At 46.9% G+C, this 21842-nt stretch overlaps 1 protein-coding gene across 8 annotated transcripts in view; it reads left to right on the forward strand.

The window, feature by feature from the left end:
• SHPRH (SNF2 histone linker PHD RING helicase) overlaps positions 1-21842 on the forward strand; it is a 140956-nt gene that overhangs the window by 17202 nt on the left and 101912 nt on the right. For 5 of the 8 annotated variants that reach the window (XM_085880770.1, XM_085880757.1, XM_085880737.1 and 2 more), the window contains 4 exons: positions 692-821; positions 3112-3336; positions 5432-5510; positions 11496-11646. In XM_085880770.1, coding sequence (XP_085736896.1) covers positions 692-821; positions 3112-3336; positions 5432-5510; positions 11496-11646 — 585 coding nt within the window. Of the gene's footprint in view, positions 1-691; positions 822-3111; positions 3337-3683; positions 3731-5431; positions 5511-11495; positions 11647-21842 lie in introns of those variants that run through there. The other 3 variants (XM_085880765.1, XM_085880786.1, XM_085880796.1) reach the window with 3 other exon arrangements.

Consider the following 21842-nt stretch of genomic DNA (forward strand, 5'->3'; position numbering starts at 1 on the left):
TGTTTGTTACTTGCAAAGTTAGGGTTACACCTTTGCACAGTTGTTAGTTCATTCTTGCACATGTTCTGGACACAGACTCGTACATGTGCAAGAATAAATTTGCAAAGAAAGGGGCCAGATCGGAACCCATGGGTGACCCTCCTGTCTGCTGGAGTTTATTGTTGTCAAATTTAAGAAACTGTTGTTGAGGAGAAATGTTGTACTTACTTTAAGTTTATTTTTACAAAAACAACATTAATATTATTTTGCTTTTTTTTTTTTTTAAAGAGAGAGACTTTAATGTACACACACACGCACACACACACACACACACACACACACACCCCCACACACACACACACACACACACACACACACACACACACACACACACACACACACACACACACACACACACACACACACACACACACACACACACACACACACACACACACACACACTTTTTGCATTCAGGGAGAATGTTAAGAAATCTGCCAAATTTCTACTTGCAGCCTAATGGTGAGAATTTTTCGGAAACAGATATGAAGTAAATTATGTGATGATGCAAGCATTCCATTTTTGAAACTCTAATTTTGTTTCACGTAAATTTTTCATTGCGTGCACTATATTAGTTTGTTACTTTGATACATTTGCGAAACGTATAGTTTTGTGTTCATAAAATCATTTGAATGCTCATTATACATTGCAGGTTTATGTGCACCTATTGCGTGGGGCGTTATGTGAACAGGGATTTCTCAGTGAAGGAGGATGGCGACTTAAAAAGGTCAACCAGCTGCTGCAAGTCCTCGTACATCATTTCCACAACTTTCCTACACCAGGTTTACATACTTATTAATTTATTTGGCAAGCAAGCCAAACTACCACATTGCTACAACTTTGTATGTTCCGCATGGCATTTGTTCTTTTTATTCTAAATATGAAACATTTGGAGGAGCTCGAAGCAAGAAAATTAGTTCTTATTGAATGAAAGTACAGATGAACATCTTCCCCCCCGCCCCCCACTACAGTTTCTAAACCTCATGGAAAGGTGTGACACATCCATTGCTGATAGAAAGTCTACATCCCCTTTCAAAATTTTCACCTTTTGTTGCCTTATAGCCTGGAATTAAATTGCATTAAATCAGACTTTACCCACCTTCATTTACACATCGTAACCCATAACTTCCAAGTGAAAAAAATACAAATTCTACAAATTTCAGAAAATTAATTAAATGTACAAAACTAGAATATTTTGGTTTGATAAGTGTCCACCCCCAAATACAAAACTAGAATATCTTGGTTCGATAAGTGTCCATCCCCCTTATAGTAGCAATTTTAAATTTGCTCAGGTGTAACCAATCACCTTCAAAATCACATACCAAGTGAATTGGCCTCCACCTCTGTTAAAATGTTATGATTCTGTCTATTTCAGAATAAAATCAGCTGTTCCTGTAGGTTTCCTCTGCTGGGTAGTGCATTCCACAGCAAAGACTCAGCCATGAGCGCCAAGGAGCTTTCAAAAGACCTCCAGGATAAAGTTGTGGAAAGGCACAGATCAGGGATGGATATTAAAATATTTCAAAGGCCTTGAATATCCCTTGGAGCGTGGTCAAGACAAGCATGAAGAAGTTGAAGATGTATGGCACCACTCCGACTCTGCCTAGATCAGGCCGTCCCTCCAAACTGGATGACCAAGTAAGGAGGAGACTGATCAGAGAGGCCACCAAGAGGCCAATGGCAACTTTGAAAGAGCGACAGGCCTCTATGGCAAAGAGTGGTCACTGTTTAGATGTGACAATATCCCCAGCACTCCACAAGTCTGCCCTGCGTGGTAGGGTGGCACAAAAGAAGCCATTACTTTAAAAAGCCCATCTTGAATCCTGTTTGAGGTATGCATAAAAACCACGCCGGAGATTTTGAAGGCATGTGGGAAAACGTTTTGTGATGTGGTGAAACCAAGATGGAAATTTTTGGCCTAAATGCACAATGTCACTTTTTTGAAGCAAACCCAACAGAGCACATAACCCAAAGAACACCCTCCCTACTATGAAGCATGGTGGTGACAGCATCACGTTATAGGGATGTTTCTTATCAACAGGGACTGGGGCACTTGTCAGGATAGAAGAGAAAATGGTTGGACCAAAGTACAGAAAAATCCTCGAGGAAAACCTGCTGCCCTCTGCAGGAAAGCTGAAATTGGGACATAAGTTCACCTTTCAGCATGACGACCTGAAGCACATAACCAAAACTACACTGGAGTGGCTAAGGAACAAAAAGATAAATGTCCTTGAGTGGCCCAGTCAGAGCCTTGACCTCAATCCAATCGAAAATCTGTGGCATGACTTGAAGATTGCTGTCCATCAACACTTCCCACACTACTTGATTGAGCTTCAATTGTTTTGGCCAGAAGAATTAGCAAATGTTGCCCAATAAAGGTGTGCAAAGTTGGTGGAGACCTATCTCAACAAACTCACAGCTGTAATTGCTGTCAAATGTGCTTCCACCAAGTATTAACCCAGGGGGTGGACACTTATCCAACAAAGATATTCTCGTTTTGTATTTTTAATTAATTTTCTGAAATTAATAGAATTTGTCTTCATTTGGAAGTTGTGGATTACGATGTGAAAATATTGGTGGAAAAAGTCTGATTTCATGCAGTTGAATTCCAAGCTATAAGGCAACAAAAGGTGAAAATTCTGATCGGGGGTGTAGACTTTCTGGAGGCACTGTACATATCACAATAGACAACACAGGGATTTACTTCAGACAAATGCTGCCGGTGGTCATGCAGGAATGAACTTCCTGGAATGCCCTGGGGGCTAACGGTGCTATCTAATATCAGAGCCTTTCACTGCAATTAGTGTGACATTTTTAGGAGAGAGCTCTCTCTCTCCCCTTCCTCCCTCTTATAGGGTTTTTTTGTACACTATCCTCTAAATTCTGAGAATCAACCAAGGAAGCAGCACGTCCCATTTTTAATGTCTGATATGATTGGAGTAAGGTCGGAATCCAACAAGTCACATGCCAGACGAAAGAGCAGACACTGTAATCACACTGCCTCTGATTCTGGTGTCTTAAATAGCAGACAAAATCATGTAGATGTCCACCATAACTTTTGTCTTTTAATAGAGCCTTGCAAACAGCTGTCAGAACATCTACCACCACCATCTCAAGCTGACCTAGAAGGTGTTTTTGACCGAGTACGTTTGTGTATGCGGGAAAGATCGACCACGCTGTCGGCTGGGCCCAGATCCCCTGACCCTCAGCACTCCTTGCTGATCCCGCAACTTAGGCAGTACCAGAAAGATGCTGTTTTGTGGATGTTTGGCAAGGAAACTGATGATCAGGCAACGGGTGAGTGTTTTATTTCTGTCTGCTTGTCTAATCTTTTGAGCCTTTTCCTTATCATTCATTGTACACCGCTCCTTCCCAATTCCATATCCAGGCGATGCATGACATCATCGCCGGGCACCAAAGGAAGGGAGTGGGAGTACAGTACTCAGTTTTTACTCCGTTTGTTTGTTTTCTTGTTTTTCTGAGCGGTATCTAACCCATCCTTTGAGTTCGGAAGATGAAATTTGGGGACAAAAGTGAAGATGTGCTTTGGCAAAAATCGTATTTTTACTTTGCAAAATCGAAGATTTTTCAAGTTTATCGGTCAGTTGATTTTGTTTTTACGTCTGTCTGTCTATCACCTGCAGGTCACAATTCTAAACCGATCGTCAAAAAACTTTCCCAAGTTGAAGAGGTAATCTCATCTGAGAAGCCTGTTGATTTTTGAGGTCAAATTTCTAAAATCGTCATTTTTCATCCGATTGACTTGAAATTTGAACAAGATTTGCAAATTGCGTCACTGGATTGGGAATCCAATTCTTTTTGAGCTCAAAAGGTCAAAGGTCAACTCGAGGTCAAACTTCAAAAATCGTTAATTTTCATCCGATTGACCTGAGCTTTGATTAAGATTGTCGATTTTAATCTTAATGAAATGGACAATTTGATGTATCCATGGCAACCTTTGGCGAGGGGGTTGATTTTGCAAGTATCACACTATGCATGACATCTTTTTCTTGTTTATTTTTTGATTAACTGATTAATTACTTAATTTTTATCGATTTATTCATTACTTTATTTTGTTTCTCATCCGGGCAATATCTCGAGTTCCTTTTGAGCTCAGAAGCTGATATTTGGCCACGGCAGTGAACAAGTGATTTGGCTATAAAGGTATTTTTGAATTATTGATTAATCAATTAATTATTCATTTTTCGATGCGTTACTTAATTTTCAAACAGTTACAGATTTGGATGAAACGGTGGTGGTTTTGGGATGCGATTTGCCAATTGATTAAGAAATTAATTATTTTATGATTATTATTTATTTATTTTAATTATGCAATCAATCAATTATTGTACACTGTTCCCTCCCAATTCCATCTCAATGTGCTGCACGGCTGCATCGTCGAGTGCCGAAGGCGCCCTGGCAATGTCCCGTGCTGGAGGATTTGTTATTTATTTATTTGGCATGGGGGCGGTGTACTTTGAATGTACCTCTACTTGTTCTTCTTCCTTTTACTTTGTCTTGTTTTATTTCACTTTATTTCAACCAATCAATCATGGCAGTATAAATATTGCATTTACTTTTGTAACATTTCTTGTTCTTTTTTTTCCTTTGTTTTAGTTAGTTTTATTCTACTTTACATCCTCATGTTCTTTTTACTTCCGCCACCGATGGTGGACTGAGGTTGTTTTCGCCCCTGTCTGTCCGTCTGATTGTCTGTGAGCAGGATATCTCAAAACGTTATGGACTGATTCAGATGAAATTTGGTGGAGAGGTTGGGTGTGTGACAAGGACAAATTTATGAGATTTTGGTAAAGATCTGGAAAATAGAATTTTTAGTGATTCTTCACCATTGAGAGATGGGGCCAATAATTATATGTAGCACGATGTCTCAAAAAGTTATGGACGGATTTAGACGAAACTTGGTGGACAGGTTCAGTGTGCAACAAGGACTAATTGATTCAATTTTGGTGAAGATCCGACTCTGGATCTGAGAATTTTTTAAGTGATTCTTCACCATTGAGAGATGGGGCGAAACTAATACAGTATATAGCACAATATCTCAAAAAGTTGTGGGCGGATTTAGATAAAACTTGGTGGACATGTTGGGTGTGTGACCATGCCAAATAGATTCAATTTTGGTGAAGATCCGAATCCGGTTCTGGATATGAGAATTATTTAATTTTTCAAGTGATTCTTCACCATTGAGAGATTGGGCTAAAAACGATATATAGCATGATATTTAAAAATATTTATTGGGCCAACTATGTTCTACTGGATCATTCATTGCATGGTGGAGGTATGCGCTCTACCGAGTGCCCTTATAGTTGTCTGTTTGCACAGTTTTGTTCACCTATTGGTGTGATTCTTTCTTATCTGAATTTTTTTTTTGCAGAGTCCAAACTACATTCTCTTTGGTGTGAGTTTCATGGACTCGATGGACAAACGCTTTACTACAATCACTACATGGGCTCGTAAGTTGTGGACATATACACCTCGCTTTCGAATCCATTGATTTCTTTTTCAAACTCACGTTCGAATATATACATTATGTTGAAGCTTCATGTCATGACTGGAATTTCAATCAGTGCAAAGATGTATTTCATGTGCCTGTGCTACTGACATACAGTGGTCTTGAGAAAAAGGAAATGCACAATGTCATCTATCTATAATTGTGTGTGTGTGTGTCTGTGTGTCTGTGTGTCTGTGTGTCTGTGTGTCTGTGTGTGTCTGTGTGTGTCTGTGTGTGTCTGTGTGTGTCTGTGTGTGTCTGTGTGTGTCTGTGTGTGTCTGTGTGTGTGTGTGTGTGTGGTATATTACAGTGGGGAGAACAAGTATTTGATACACTGCCGATTTTGCAGGTTTTCCCACTTACAAAGCACGTGGAGGTCTGTAATTTTTATCATAGGTACACTTCAACTGTGAAAGACGGAATCTAATGGGCAAGACCAGAGAGCTGTCTAAGGACATCAGGGACAAAATTGTAGACTTGCACAAGGCTGGGATGGGCTACAGGACAATAGGCAAGCAGCTTCGTGAGAAGGCAACAACTGTTGGCACAATTATTAGAAATGGAAGAAGTTCAAGATAACAGTCAATCTCCCTCGGTCTGGGGCTCCATGCACGATCTCACCTCGTGGAGCCTCAATGATCATGAGAAAGGTGAGGGATCAGCCCAGAACTACACGGCAGGACCTGGCCAATGACCTGAAGAGAGCTGGGACCACAGTATCAAAGAAAACCATCAGTAACACACTACGCCGTCATGGATTAAAATCCTGCAGCGCACGCAAGGTCCCTCTGCTCAAGCCAGCGCATGTCCAGGCCCGTCTGAAGTTTGCCAATGACCATCTGGATGATCCAGAGTAGGAATGGGAAAAGGTCATGTGGTCTGATGAGACCAAAATAGAGCTTTTTGGTTTAAACTCCACTCGCCGTGTTTGGAGGAAGAAGAAGGATGAGTACAACCCCAAGAACACCATCCCAACCGTGAAGCATGGAGGTGGAAACATCATTCTTTGGTGATGCTTTTCTGCAAAGGGGACAGGACGACTGCATCGTATTGAGGGGAGGATGGATGGGGCCATGTATCGCGAGATCTTGGCCAACAACCTCCTTCCCTCAACAAGAGCATTGAAGATGGGGCGTAGCTGGGTCTTCCAGCATGACAATGACCCGAAACACAGCCAGGGCAACTAAGGAGTGGCTCCGTCAGAAGCATCTCAAGGTCCTGGAGTGGCCAAGCCAGTCTCCAGACCTGAACCCAATAGAAAATCTTTGGAGGGAGCTGAAAGTCTGTGTTGCCCAGCGACAGCCCCGAAACCTGAAGGATCTGGAGAAGATCTGTATGGAGGAGTGGGCCAAAATCCCTGCTGCAGTCTGTGCAAACCTGGTTAAGAACGACAGGAAACGTCTGATCTCTGGAATTGCAAACAAAGGTTTCTGTACCAAATATTAACTTCTGTTTTTTCTGATGTATCAAATACTTATTTCATGCAATAAAATGCAAATTAATTATTTAAAAGTCATACAATGTGATTTTCAGGATTTTTGTTTTAGATTCCATCTTTCACAGTTGAAGTGTACCTATGATAAAGATTACAGACCTCTACGTGATTTGTAAGTGGGAAAACCTGCAAAATCGGCAGTGTATCAAATACTTGTTCTCCCCACTGTATGTATTAAAACAAATTTCACTCACCTATCAATCAGCAGTTGAAGGCAGAGAATATCTCAGTCAAGTTGACGTGTTGTAGCCATTTACTTATTACGTATGCAGATATGGTGGAATCTTTGACAGTCATCTCTCCCGTTTTTTTTTACTCCACCGTGCACCCCCTTCCATCCCTCCTCTTGTCTCTCCTTACAAACTGCTCTCCTTTTCCCACCATCTCTTCTGTCATCCTCAAATCTTTCTCGCATTCTCAATCTAAACGTCATCAGCTTCACAGCGACCTCGCACACCTAATAAATAAATGGCTCCAATGACAATTATTGAACTCTGGGAGTTGGATGTGCAGTAATTTTTTCATCTATCTATAATTTCAGCAATCTCTGTGTGTCTGTTTGTCTGTCTGTTTGTCCGTTTGTCTGCGACCGCCGTTTCTCGACGACCACCGGTCCGATCTCATTGAAACTTGCCAGGAATATTGCTGGGGACCCGCACATGTGCCTTTTCGAGGTTTGATATCGATCGGACAAGCGGTTCCCAAGTTACGGCCATTTATCTGTCGACCAATGACAGGACACGGTGCTATGACGTCACGAATGACGCCACAATTAATGTTTGACTGTTTATTTATTTATTTATTTATTTATTTATTTTGCACGATTGACGGTCCGATCTGATTGAAACTTGCCAGGAATATTGCCGGGGACCCGCGGATGTGCCTTTTCAAGGTTTGATATTAATCAGACAAGTGCTTCCCAAGTTATGGCCATTTATTTACCAAACCAATGAGAAGACACGTTGTTGCGTGGGCATGGCCAATGGGGAAGGGAAGCTCAGCCGCGTTTCCCATTGCGGGTTACAACGTACAGGCTTCCGGATAATGATGACTTCATGTATTCTAATAATTTCTCGATTTCTTATGCGCATTTATAGATAAACACAATGCCCCAAGTTATGATCGTTTTCATATTAGACGGTGCATAAATTTCGGTAACATCAGACTGCTGGTATTCTCCGAACCAGGAAGTAAATTTTTTTTCTCTCTCTTCTCTTCTCTTTGTTTTTCCTTGCCACGACATTGCGAAAAGGTAAAATATGTTGGCGCTAATTGAATAATTGGGTATTAAATCTAAATTGCGAATAATCGTAACTGAATAATATGCGAACTTCCGGGCCACACACGTACGGGCACGTGAGAGCGAAGAAACGGCCTGTGTGGTTGTTTTCTGCTCGCGGTTTGAATATTTATTTATTTATTTATTTATTTTTATTTTTTACGGGCACGTACTAGTTTTACCTAAAATTGCCGTGTATAAGCTTATGTTGGGTGGTGTTGGCTGGTGTTGGCTTAATGGTGAGGGTGGTGGGCTTGGGATCCAAGAATCCTGAGTACAAATCCCACTCGGCTGTTCAAGTAATACCAGGTGGGGTTGACTCTGCCTGTCATGCTTCCGAGGTCGGCAAAATGAGTGCCAGCTTGCTGGTATCCTGTGTCGGGGTGGCGACCCATCCAGGATTGCATCCAATAGCCAAGGAGACTGCTTAGGCAGCACCAACACTCTGTGCAGAGTATGGTCCCGATGGATGGATAAGGCTCACTTTTTAAAGAATAGTGTCAGGGGTGTGACAAATACATGGTGATATGGAATTTTAGACATATGACGTGACTAAATTAGCTATTTGCAATGCTGAATGTTTAATTTCTTTCCTTCTGATGCACATTGGAAGAACTTGTAATATTTAAGGGGGTCATGCTTTAATCAAGGAACTTAAGCAATCTGTCTCAGTAATAATCGTCCTTCTTCCCTCACTTGTTGGCGTGCACTGTGTGTGTTTTCATTGATTGCGTTCTTTGACCATTGTCGCACACATTTCATTTGAGAAAGTCAATCATGACTGTCAAAATCTTGTCCAATTAACTGACAGACTTCGGATATGATTGACATTCACTGGTCTCATGAAAATGCTGTTAATTAACACTGATTAAATCTTCTTTGTTGCATACAATACCTTCCTTGATCGTCCTGATAGCTGATGGTGGAGCCCGCTTCAGTTTTTCAATAGGCGGTGCGGCTTTTGCTTACAGACTCAAGATGGCGCTATTGTGCAACTTGAACACCAGCCAAAGAAGAACCCTCTTAGCCCGCTGGAGAATATAAAACCAGGGAGGGTTTTTTTTAGCTCACCTGGAATATTGTTCCGGGGAGCTTATGGGATGGTGCACCGTCCGTCCGTCCACAAACATTTGCATCTTCTTCTCAGAAACTACACACATGATTTTGATGAAACTTGACCACAACCTTCATCACCCCTGATGTACCAGTGTTTGTTCATGGCATTAATTAGAATCTGGGTCTTAGGGGTCCACGGAGTGAGTTTAAGAGGGGTTGCTCCCCAAAAGAGGTATTTGCTTTCTTCTCTGAAATCACACACCCAATTTCGATGAAACTTGACCACAACCTTCATCACACATATTGCACCAAAATTTGTTCACGGCATTAAAAAAGAAAATTCATAGATATTATTTTCTTCTTCATTACATATTTTGTGGGTCATCAACATTTACCAGTGGTTCCCTGGTTTTCTTATCCAGCCACGACCAGGTGAGCACCCAGGGGTTTTGCCCCTATTTTTATAAAAGGTCTAATGCTCGTAATGGAGCTGCCACTCATATACACACATGGACATACTGATGGGACAAACACTAAACACAGCCACTTCGCTTGAGGGAAGTGTTGCTTGCCAGGATACTCTGAGTACCAGTGAAGTCAATAACAGTGCCACGTTTCTCACTGCAATCAGTGGGTCATTTCCTCGAGGAATTTCCTCCTCTCCATGGATGCCAACCGATGGGGATTGTCCGTGCTTTCTCCTTTTAAATGCTGAACTTCAATCAAGGAAGCAGTGCGTACCATTGTAAAAGTCTTTGGTATGACTCGGCCATAGTTTGAACTGCCGAACTCCCAGACTTGGAGGGGATGGCAGACGGTCTAACCATTGCACCACCGAGTCTGGTTAAGTTAAGCTCAACCACCGAGGTTGAGCCAAAATAGCCGAAATATCAGTGCTGCTGTTCCGAGTGGTTGATTGAGGGGGAAATAGACTGGCACCAAGGGAGGACACATGAGAAGGGTCGACTTGTGCACCATCTGCTCCTGAATAGTAATGGTGTGGGAGGAGCTGCCATCAGCGATCATCTGTCGGACCTTCCTGAAGTGCTGTATGACCAACTGCCTTGACGGGACAGAGGATAATATGCACTTGGAGGATCAGGCTGATGGCGACCCGGGAAGCGAAGAGAGCAGCCACGATAATCTTGTTTATCCAGACTTGGATGAAGAGCTGTGTGCCTTCTTCAACGAGGAGACAGATGACGAGTAGTTCTTGGGTTACAGCTGAAAAGCTTAAGCGTGAATTACAAACTAATGCTGACAACAAAAGGCCCTTTTAAGGGTTACAAATGGTCAAGAAAGAATGTTTAAAGTAACTAAATCCACATCCTGCTTTCTTCTCCTCTTCACAATTTTAACAGGAAAGGTCACAAAATTTGGTCGTAAAATATTCTTTTAAAATCTCCACTGGAAGGGACTCAAAATTAAGCTGCAGCTTATACAAGACTGTGGCTTATACGTGGCAATATACGGTATATCAAATATAAATCCCTTCACTGTTGTGGGATCAGAAAACACGTGCCACAACGACTGATCAACAAGATATGCCTGCCACTTCTCTATGGCCCATGAGCAGTTCTGTTGGGGCAACCCAGATAATTACAATTAATAAAAGCACAAACTATTCAGAAATCTGTACAGCAAGCAGGAACTGCTTTTGTAATCCTGTGCATAGTCATGGGGTTTCTGCTTTTATAAGTATCACGTAATTTTTATGACCTGTGGGACAACAAAACGGCAAACGCTTCACTGTGATCTGGTTGTGGCTTTCTCATTATTGTGAGGAGCTGCTTATTTGACTTCAACCTGTTCAAATTCTCTCTCAGTGCCTCCCTTGTTTTGTTCTACTTTCATGTGTGGGACTACAAAATGCTTCTTTCGTCTCGGTTATTGACTACTTAAAGATACTTGGCTCTTTTGTGAGGCACACAAACTAACTTGTGAATGCCCTGTAATCAATCATATGCATATAAATAACGTGCTTATAAGGCAGGTTGTGTAAACACCAACAAGGTAAAAGGCTGAAACCAAACAGCGTAGCGGGTGATTTTTGCCAATTCCCTGTGCTCACAAGACCCGATTATGACGTTATTTCACTTATCGCGTGTGTCACACAGGATCGTCGCAGAGCGGCCACTTGCTAGCGGGGAATACCCTGGAGGCATTCTTGCTGATGAGATGGGCCTGGGAAAAACTGTTGAGGTTTTAGCCCTCATCTTAATGCATTGCAGGCCTGGGAACTGGCCAACACCACCTCAAGAAGAACAGGTAAATTCCTCTAATGGTCTTCTTTGACTTTGCTTAGATACTACCTTGTGACCACACAATGCCAAAAAAACAACTGCTCATACATGTATATATGTGTATATGTATATGTATGTATGTGCAATATGTTTATATATATATATATATATATATATATATATATATATATATATATATATATATATATATATATATATATATATATTGTTGTGGTTGACGAAATTCGCAAACCACCATTCAGGTCCCGTAGGTGAGATATCTCTGTAAGTATATGTGTAGTTAGCCCAAACCCGTTGTTTAGAGGGAATAAATGTCATTCATTCGGGCTGCGACCCTTTTAGGTAGCCGTTTTTCTTTTACTATCTTTATTTTGGACCAGCCGCCATTACTACCACCACAACCACCACCAACCACGTCTCAACAGCCATCACACAACAACCACCAACCGCAACGCCGCTTCACAACAACAGCAATGCCAACAGCCACGACCCTTGCCGTCACATCTCGCTCTCGCAACCATCGCATCACCGCCATTCCCGCGCCGCTTGTGGGCACCGATCCTGGACTCGTACAGGGCGCGCACCGAGCAGCGGGTGCAAAAACACCAGCCTTTCCGAGAAATCGGATCAAGAACGATTCACGCCCACTTCTGTTCCGTCCTATCAGCGAGCGTGGGGCGATTTGGCCCCGCCTCCAGGTGCGTCGGAGTATAATCGCTATATGCAGATTCGCGGATCAAGAATCATTCACGCCCACTTTTCCTCTGTCCAATGGGGAGCGTGGCTCCGCCCCCGAGCGATTCCTGATCCAAAAATCTGCATATGATTTCTCCTGTCGCACTATAAAGCGCCGAGCGCGGAGCAAATCGAAGCAGTTGGGGAGAGTCGAGCAGTTGAGTTGGAAAGAGTCGAACAGTTGGACGGAGTTGAGAAGAGTGGAGAGTTGGAGAGTTGTGGCGGCGGCGAAGGCAGTCGAGAGAGTGTCTGTCGGGGTCCGGAGAGGCTGGAGAAGCCAAGGATCTTTGTGGAGGTCGGCGCTCGTGTCAGAGTCGGGGAGCTGCGGTGAGGGGAGGCCGGTAACGCGACCGAGGTCGCGGTGGAGTCGCTCGTCGCGGGACCCAAGCCAGCGAGATATCCTCATTCCCCCGAGCATCAACAACCCCCTCCTGTTTCCCCCCGCGCTGAGATAGTGTGAGAAGGGGGCCCCGTTCCCACCCCATTCCAGGCAGTGCCAGCGAGGCCCGCGGAGTCGGGGCGCCGCCGCCATCTTGCGGCTCATCACCAGACGGGTAGGCTCGACGCGGTCTCGGCCCCAGGCCCGTCTGCCCCCCTCACCGTTGAGGGTGGCCCCTTGCTTTTGCTTTGAGTATATGTGTTGTCGGCGCCGTCTGTGAAGTAAAACTGTATAAGTGTTGCCGTGTGCTCGGTAGTCGGTAGTAGATCTGCATTGTTGCATTTGCTTTTTGTGCAGAACTGTTGTGTTTCTTCTACTTTTACATTTGCTTTTGGTGTATAATTGTATATGTGTGCTTTCCGTTTGCCGCGGAATAAATGTGCTTTATGTTGAACTGTTTTTCCCGTTTCGCTTCGTCTTTTCTTTTATTGAATCTCCATCTTACTTCACGTAAAGGGTTGGTCGTGGGCTAAATACGCCCAATAATTAATCGAACCGTCGAGGTTGACGATAATACCGCTCGGTTATCCCGATAGTACGGAACGGGTCGCTTAAAGTGGCCCGTGTCCGAAGTCGACCTGCGGCGAGGTGCGATCGCCCGGTCTACCCTCCGTGTGGGTACTTAGGTAGGTCGAATTTGGCGAGCAACCCTATCCCACGCGGGGGGCCGATTGGCACGATCGTGGTGAGGCCGAAAGGCCCACCCGTGACCAGTTCCCGGCGTTGGTCCGAGAGGGTCACGACGGGATTGTCCGTCCGGTGGGCGACGTGCCGCGATTCGAGTTACGTGGCCGCTCGCACGCCGGCGGGCGCGAATCCGCAACATTTGGTTGTCAGGAGTGGGATACAAACCCATCCCCCTCCTCGCGGCACTGGTATCGGAGAACGGGACAACGGGCTCTCCTATCTCCAGCTAAATTCACGGGAATCGGTCCAGGGGTGAGAGGAGCGACCCCCGATTCCCTCCAAATTACGAGCGATTCAAATTAACCCTTTACGAGAAATAAGATGGCGTCTCAAGGCGAGCGGGAGCAGGGGGTATTAGAAATGTATATGTGTAGTAATGTAGGATCCGTGGTCCAGGATGAAAACCCCATGCAGGAAATGTTGGTTGTGCAGGAACACGAACTCCCCCAACTGAACCCAGAGCCCGAAATAGGTGCGGCCGCGGTGTATGACACCCCCCCTCCCCCTCTCCACCAAAACCCCCCGATCCTTGCCGAATCGGCTCAGCTGAGTGCACCCGACATGGCCCAGCTATACGCCATGCTGGCAGGAATCAGTGGGGACATGCACGAAATGAAAACAAAAATGGATACAAACACAAACGAAATAAAAGGCATGAACGAAAAGATGGATACAAACACAAACGAAATAAAAGGCATGAACAAGCAAATGAATGAAATGGAAACAAACATGAAGGAAGAAATGAAAGAGCTGCGGGGTGAGACGCAGAACATGGGCCGAAGCCTGCAGGCGGGCATGAAGGCCGTTACCAGGGAGTTTAAAATGGCGACTCCACGTGTCGGGGCGAACGAGCTGGGAGGGAGTGCAACGGCTGTCAGGCCCGCGGTGGAGGCGGGTGACAAAGTAATTCGGGAGACTTGTTGGGCGAGGGTCGTGACGGAAAAAGTGACTGTGACCGAGAGGGAAAAACTAATTGGGGTGACAGAGACGTGCACGAGGGAGATAACAAGGGAAGAGACGGAAATAATAGTTGAGACAAGGGAGGTAAAGGGTGAAGAGGTGACTGAGTTGGCAGAGACACAGGAGATGGGAACGATAGAGGGAAGACTACACGATGAAGATGGGGATAGAGACGCACACACACACACTGAGGTAGTGGAGGATAATGGGGGTGAGCTGGTGGACTGGGTGGAGACCCAGTGCGAGCAGCGGGATGGCCGCCTCCAGGAACGAGGGGAGGGAGTATGCCCCCTTGAGGCGAGTCACGACCAGGTGGGTTCGGTCGTGCTTTGCGAGGTCGAGGGGAGGAGTGCTGTGGACAGGTGCACGGAGAGCTTGGGGGGGTATAGAGGCCCCGGAGACCCTTGTGGGGACACGAATCCCCAGTGTGGTTGTCCCGGTGTGTGTGGTGTTGAGGTGTGTGTTCACGAGTGTGGCGAAATGCGTGCTGCAACGCACGCATAGCGCGGGTGCAAGGGCGTGTGTGAGAGCGACCGGGTGGGTGACAAAGACCCCGTGTGTGGAAGCGACCCCGAGTGTGAGTGGTGTGGTGGTAAATGTGCAGAAGGGCGTGCTTCCCAGCGCGCCGTGTGTGAGTGAAACACCGCGGTTGAGTGCCCCCGCGTGTGTGAGTGAGGCACGGTGTATGAGTGAGGCACCGCGGATGAGTGCCCTCGCGTGTGTGAGTGGTATGGTTTGTGTGAGGGAAATGGCACGAGTGAGTGGAAGGCCGCGAGTGAGTGGAGCCACGTGTGCGAGGGAGGTGGCATGCGTGAGTGAACGGCCGAGTGCAAGGGAGACCGTGTGTTTGAGAGAGCGGTATGTGAGGGAGATGTCGGTCGGCATGTGTGAGCATGCAACCGCGTCTCCCGGGGTGAGTGTAATGGAATGGAGTGTTAGCGTCGTAACACACAGGTGTGCGTGGGTCGAATGGAGACGACAACGACAATTGAGGGACAAAAGCCGGGTAGCGGCTGCAGCTGTTTCGGGAACCATGCCGGGTTCACCCAGCAGCGAGCGCGAGGTCCGTGCTGTGCAACGCACGAGGCCCCCACGTGCTCGCTTGCGGGAATGAAGTCCCGGTCCGGAAACGCACGCGGTGGATTTGCCGATCCCGCGGATGGACAAAGTTTAGGCAGGTAAACGGATTTGGACCGGACGGGTTCTCCACGCAGGCGTGTGTGTTCAGCTCCAACGGGCAGAGCACATGTGTTCGCGTGGGGAACCCCTCGAGACGTGGGGCTTGTGTTTTTTTTATGCGCACGGTGACGTCATGGCTGCACGCGGGGTTGGAATCCGGCAGGAGGGGTATCCCTGCCGGATGGTACCGTCCAAGGAGGGGCGAGGTACACGTGCAGCTGCATGACGTCACGGGCAGGTGCAAAGTGCGCGAGCTGTGAGTTTCCGCGCTGGTGCTGCGCATGTGAAAAAAAAAAAAAAAGCAAGCCTCACTTTCGGGTGCACAGGATTCCCGGGCAAGGGTTGGAAGACCCCCTTACCAGGGCACAGGATGGAAACTAGTTAGGGGGAAGGGTTAGCTTAGACCGACTTCATGGGGCAGGGGTAAGTCCTCATGGAGTCCGTGGAATGGATTAGTTAGAGGGATTGTAGCCAGATTTAGGTTGGGAAATAAAATGATTTTTTGATTTAGAAGACAGTGACAGACAGAGAATGTGTAGAGTTGACGTAGTTTAGCTACGTAGTGTTAAAAGGGACGACGTGGGAGCACGAGTTAGTTAGGGGAGGTAGTTAGAAGGATGGCAGAGTCCAGCAGTGAGTGTGTTGAAGAGTTGGTGAGTGAAGTGGAAGCATGTGCTTGGTGAGTGAGTGAGGCCAGCGGGTCTGTGTGTATGGAGCGAATGGGGAATGCATGGTGCGATGAGTGATTGGGGGGAGGAGTGACTCCCACCCAAGGGACCCCGGGGTCAGTGTAGAGTGAGTTAGGGGGTTAGTTAAATTGGCAAAATGGAGGTCGTTTTGTTGTTGGTGGGGAAGTAGGCTCGAAACCTGTTTGGAGGGGTGCAGGAGCCCTGTTGACGGGCTGGGAGCGTGGCTGCGAAAGGTGAGTATCGCTGAGTGGGTACCCCGGGCACCAGGCCAGTCGGCCGTGGTAGGCCAAGGGCCCATGGGGGGCCGGGATAGCGTAGTGGGCACGGGTGCGCCTGCTTGGTGCAGGGGCCCGGGGCGCCATTAGCCGCGTGGGCAGTGTTGTGGGCACGGGTGACCCTCGGAAAGGGGCCTGGGAAGCCAGCCTGCCACGTGTGCGTTTCAGGGGAGGTGCCATGGGGGGCACTCCCCGGTGTTAGGGAGCTGGTAGGCTCGGAGGCAGTGTAGTGCCCGGGGGTGCCATCGTCGGAGAATCGGCAGAGGGTCGTGCCTGCCAAAGGGAGCCACGTGTCCCAGCCATGAGACCATGTGAGGGCACGGAGAGAAAATTGGGGGGTGAGGCCCGAAATTGTAAGGACACTAACACAGGCGACGGGAATCTGGGTTGAGAGAACCAATAGTTTAAGCGAGAGGCGCTTGTTGGAAGCCCCGGGGTAGTTTAACAGTTAAATGGATAGGGTAGAATAGGAAGTGTACCCCTCCGCACCATCCATCCCCTCGCTCTCGTTGTGGGCCGCTGGACCCACTTTGTGTTATAGATCGCTGAAGTCTGGGGAGGCTATTCTGAGGCTTGAGTTGGGCCTCGACACAGGATGCTAGCTCTCCCTTGTTCCCCTCCGGGAAGGGAACGTAGGGGTTGGGAGTAGGCTAGGTGACAGGATAGGTTAGTCGAACAAGGACAGTACAGGGGGTTAGGGGACGATTTATAGTGGGGAAGTAAAAATAAAAAATAAGTTGGGGCTAAATTGGGGTTTGAGAAATTAAGGGAGTGGGTATAGACAGTGACAGGCAAAGGCGATAGGTTGGGAGGGAGACCGTAGGGTAAGTCTGAGCCCGCCTTCCGAGTGGCCAGCACCACCGCGCTCCCTCCACCAACCTCCACTGAACGGCAAAGGCTGGCCAGCTTCATCTGCTGGCTGCGTTGCTGCAAGGCAAAGGCCGGCCCACTTCATCGGCAGCTGTTGTTTTGCTGCAAGGCCTGTGCCGGCTGGATCGTCTGCAGCTGCTGTCCTGCAAGGCCTGTGCCGGTCGGATTGTCTGCAGCTGCTGTGCTGCAAGGCCTGTGCCGGTCGGATTGTCTGCAGCTGCTGTGCTTCAAGGCCTGTGCCGGCCAGTTCGTCTGCCGGCTGTGTTTGCCTGCAGCGGCCTTGTTCTGCAGGCTGTGTTTGCCTGATCACCTTTGCCATGCCATGCCATGCCATGCCCACTGCCCCTGTTCACCAGCCCCGTTCAATTTTTGCTTTGCCCCCCCTGTTCATTGCCATGTGCGCCAGGATCAGAAAGCAACAGTTTGCAAGCTGCAAGAACTGCCCTGTTGGCAGCTACAACACGGGCCTGCAGTGGCTGCCCGTGCACCGTGTTTGTGTCCATCCATCCATCCGTTGTGTTCATTGCGTGTGCCACTTGAGCTGGCACGGAGACTGCGTTTGTGCAGCCCATGCACCATTGTGGTTCACTGCGTTCAGTTCAAAAGGGAAGGCCTTGGACTGCGTGTGAGCAGCCGGCCACGTTCCCTGTCACCTGCATTGTTTGAGCCAGAGACTGCATGCGAGCAGCCTGGCTCCCTGCTAACTGCTTTCTTTTTGCAGAGTCCATTGATCCTGGGCCATGGTTTCGTGTAAAATTTGTAAGTTAAGGTTAAGATGTACTGTACATATGAGTGCGCCCCCGGCATGTCTGTCCTCGTGCCGGCAATTTTATTTAAGTCGTCCGTGTGAGTGAGTTTGTTTAGGTAGTTACTCAGCCCTCAGGTTATTTATTTTGGGGACACGAATACCATGAATGTCGCACTCAGGGATCCGTAGGTAAAATGTACTGGGGAGAACTACACATGATGGCACACGAAAATTTGACGACTCGGGACGAGTCTGTAAAAAGGGGAGGGGGTAGTGTTGTGGTTGACGAAATTCGCAAACCACCATTCAGGTCCCGTGGGTGAGATATCTCTGTAAGTATATGTGTAGTTAGCCCAAACCCGTTGTTTAGAGGGAATAAATGTCATTCATTCGGGCTGCGACCCTTTTAGATAGCCGTTTTTCTTTTACTATCTTTATTTTGGACCAGCCGCCATAACTACCACCACAACCACCACCAACCACGTCTCAACAGCCATCACACAACAACCACCAACCGCAACGCCGCTTCACAACAACAGCAATGCCAACAGCCACGACCCTTACCGTCACATCTCGCTCTCGCAACCATCGCATCACCGCCATTCCCGCGCCGCTTGTGGGCACCGATCCTGGACTCGTACAGGGCGCGCACCGAGCAGCGGGTGCAAAAACACCAGCCTTTCCGAGAAATCGGATCAAGAACGATTCACGCCCACTTCTGTTCCGTCCTATCAGCGAGCGTGGGGCGATTTGGCCCCGCCTCCAGGTGCGTCGGAGTATAATCGCTATATGCAGATTCGCGGATCAAGAATCATTCACGCCCACTTTTCCTCTGTCCAATGGGGAGCGTGGCTCCGCCCCCGAGCGATTCCCGATCCAAAAATCTGCATATGATTTCTCCTGTCGCACTATAAAGCGCCGAGCGCGGAGCAAATCGAAGCAGTTGGGGAGAGTCGAGCAGTTGAGTTGGAAAGAGTCGAGCAGTTGGACGGAGTTGAGAAGAGTGGGAGGGTTGGAGAGTTGTGGCGGCGGCGAAGGCAGTCGAGAGAGTGTCTGTCGTGGTCCGGAGAGGCTGGAGAAGCCAAGGATCTTTGTGGAGGTCGGCGCTCGTGTCAGAGTCGGGGAGCTGCGGAGAGGGGAGGCCGGTAACGCGACCGAGGTCGCGGTGGAGTCGCTCGTCGCGGGACCCAAGCCAGCGAGATATCCTCATTCCCCCGAGCATCAACAACCCCCTCCTGTTTCCCCCCGTGCTGAGATAGTGTGAGAATGGGGCCCCGTTCCCACCCCATTCCAGGCAGTGCCAGCGAGGCCCGCGGAGTCGGGGCGCCGCCGCCATCTTGCGGCTCATCACCAGACGGGTAGGCTCGACGCGGTCTCGGCCCCAGGCCCGTCTGCCCCCCTCATCGTTGAGGGTGGCCCCTTCCTTTTTCTTTTGCTTTGAGTATATGTGTTGTCGGCGCCGTCTGTGAAGTAAAACTGTACAAGTGTTGCCGTGTGCTCGGTAGTCGGTAGTAGATCTGCATTGTTGCATTTGCTTTTTGTGCAGAACTGTTGTGTTTCTTCTACTTTTACATTTGCTTTTGGTGTATAATTGTATATGTGTGCTTTCCGTTTGCCGCGGAATAAATGTGCTTTATGTTGAACTGTTTTTCCTGTTTCGGTTCGTCTTTTCTTTTATTGAATCTCCATCTTACTTCACGTAAATGGTTGGTCGTGGGCTAAATACGCCCAATAATTAATCGAACCGTCGAGGTTGACGATAACACCGCTCGGTTATCCCGATAGTACGGAACGGGTCGTTTAAAGTGGGCCGTGTCCGAAGTCGACCTGCGGCGAGGTGCGATCGCCGGGTCTACCCTCCGTGTGGGTACTTAGGTAGGTCGAATTTGGCGAGCAACCCTATCCCACGCGGGGGGCCGATTGGCACGATCGTGGTGAGGCCGAAAGGCCCACCCGTGGCTAGTTCCCGGCGTTAGTCCGAGAGGGTCACGACGGGATTGTCCGTCCGGTGGGCGACGTGCCGCGATTCGAGTTACGTGGCCGCTCGCACGCCGGCGGGCGCGAATCCGCAACAATATATATATATATATATATATATATATATATATATATATATATATATATATATATATATATATATATATATAATTATATGATATATGTGTATGTGTATATATATATATATATATATATATATATATATATATATATATATATATATATAGATATAGATATGATATATATATATATATATATATATATGATATATGTGTATGTGTATATATATATATATATATGATATATATACACATACAGTAAGTCGTCGACTTACGACCTATGCGACTGATCGACTTTACGACCACGCCCGCGATATGTACTGTATGTCTGGCCACGACTGCTCCGCGTCTGGCAGCCTGAGTGTTGGCCAGCTGGGCGTACGACAGTGCCCCAGCACCCGGCAGTGTTAGCGTGGACTCGGTATAGCGCAGTTTATCTGTATCTGTTTGTCTTAAAATTTTTACTTCAAACCCTCAAGATGTCTACCAAGAGGAAATTATCTTTGTCTACTCCTCAACCTGCCAAGAAGGAAAGAAAGGCCATTGATCTCGCCACTAAAATGCAGGTGATCAAACAGTACGAAGGAGGAAAGCAAGTGAATGCGATCGCACGTGATCTTAAGTTATCACACTCTACTGTCGACAATTTTGAAAGACAAAGAAAGGATTCGTGAAGCTGTGAAAGGTTCTGCACCCATGCGATCGACAGTTGTAACGATGCAACGGACTGGGCCCATCCACAAAATGGAGAAATTGCTGCATGTTTGGATGGAAGATCAGATCCAAAAACGGACACCTTTAAGCATTTTTACTGTGCAGACGAAGGCTCGAAGTCTATTTCAGACTTTGAAAGAGTGTGCCGGAGAATACTACAGTCAAGAATTTGTGGCAAGTACTGGCTGCTTCAAAAGATTCAAGAAAATACTCCAAATTCATAATGTTCGAGTGACTGGAGAAGCAGCAAGTGCAGATGAGGAAGGAGCTCGTAAGTTTGTTGAAAGTCTACTAAAACTGGCAAAAGACCTTTGTTTGTAGTGTGAAGTGGAAGATGTCGTGGAGTTGCCAGACCAAGAATCCGGAGAACTTACAAATGAAGAACTTATCGAATTGGAAGAAGAAAGAGTGGCGGAAGAAGAAAGGAGAGAAGAAGCGGCGTAAGAAGAGGAGGAAGAGCCAGAAAGGAAATTCACCACTAAGGAATTATCAGAAGGTTTATCTTTATTAAATAAAGTTCTTTCACATTTTGAGAAAATGGATCCAAATATTGAACGCTTTGCAGGGATTGAACGGATGGCACACGATGTTTTTCGTCCGTATCGTGAAATTTACGAGGAGAAAAAGAAACAAACAATTCAGACAAAGCTCACCATGTTTACAAAAAAAACAACTCCTCCGGCTACCCCGAGCGCTGCCCCAGTTGATAACATCGACAAACCACAGCCAAGCACGAGTGACAAATAACTTGTTTTGTATTTTTTAAATTTAGTATGTTTTGTAACTACTGTAAAATGTTTTCTATTTTTTGTATGTTTTTGCAAATATTAAACCAATTGTACTGCAG

The sequence above is a fragment of the Eptatretus burgeri genome, chromosome 1 (genome assembly GCF_056783735.1).
Source record: "Eptatretus burgeri isolate ZD-2024b chromosome 1, Ebu_testis_v1, whole genome shotgun sequence".
Classification (NCBI taxonomy): domain Eukaryota; kingdom Metazoa; phylum Chordata; class Myxini; order Myxiniformes; family Myxinidae; genus Eptatretus; species Eptatretus burgeri.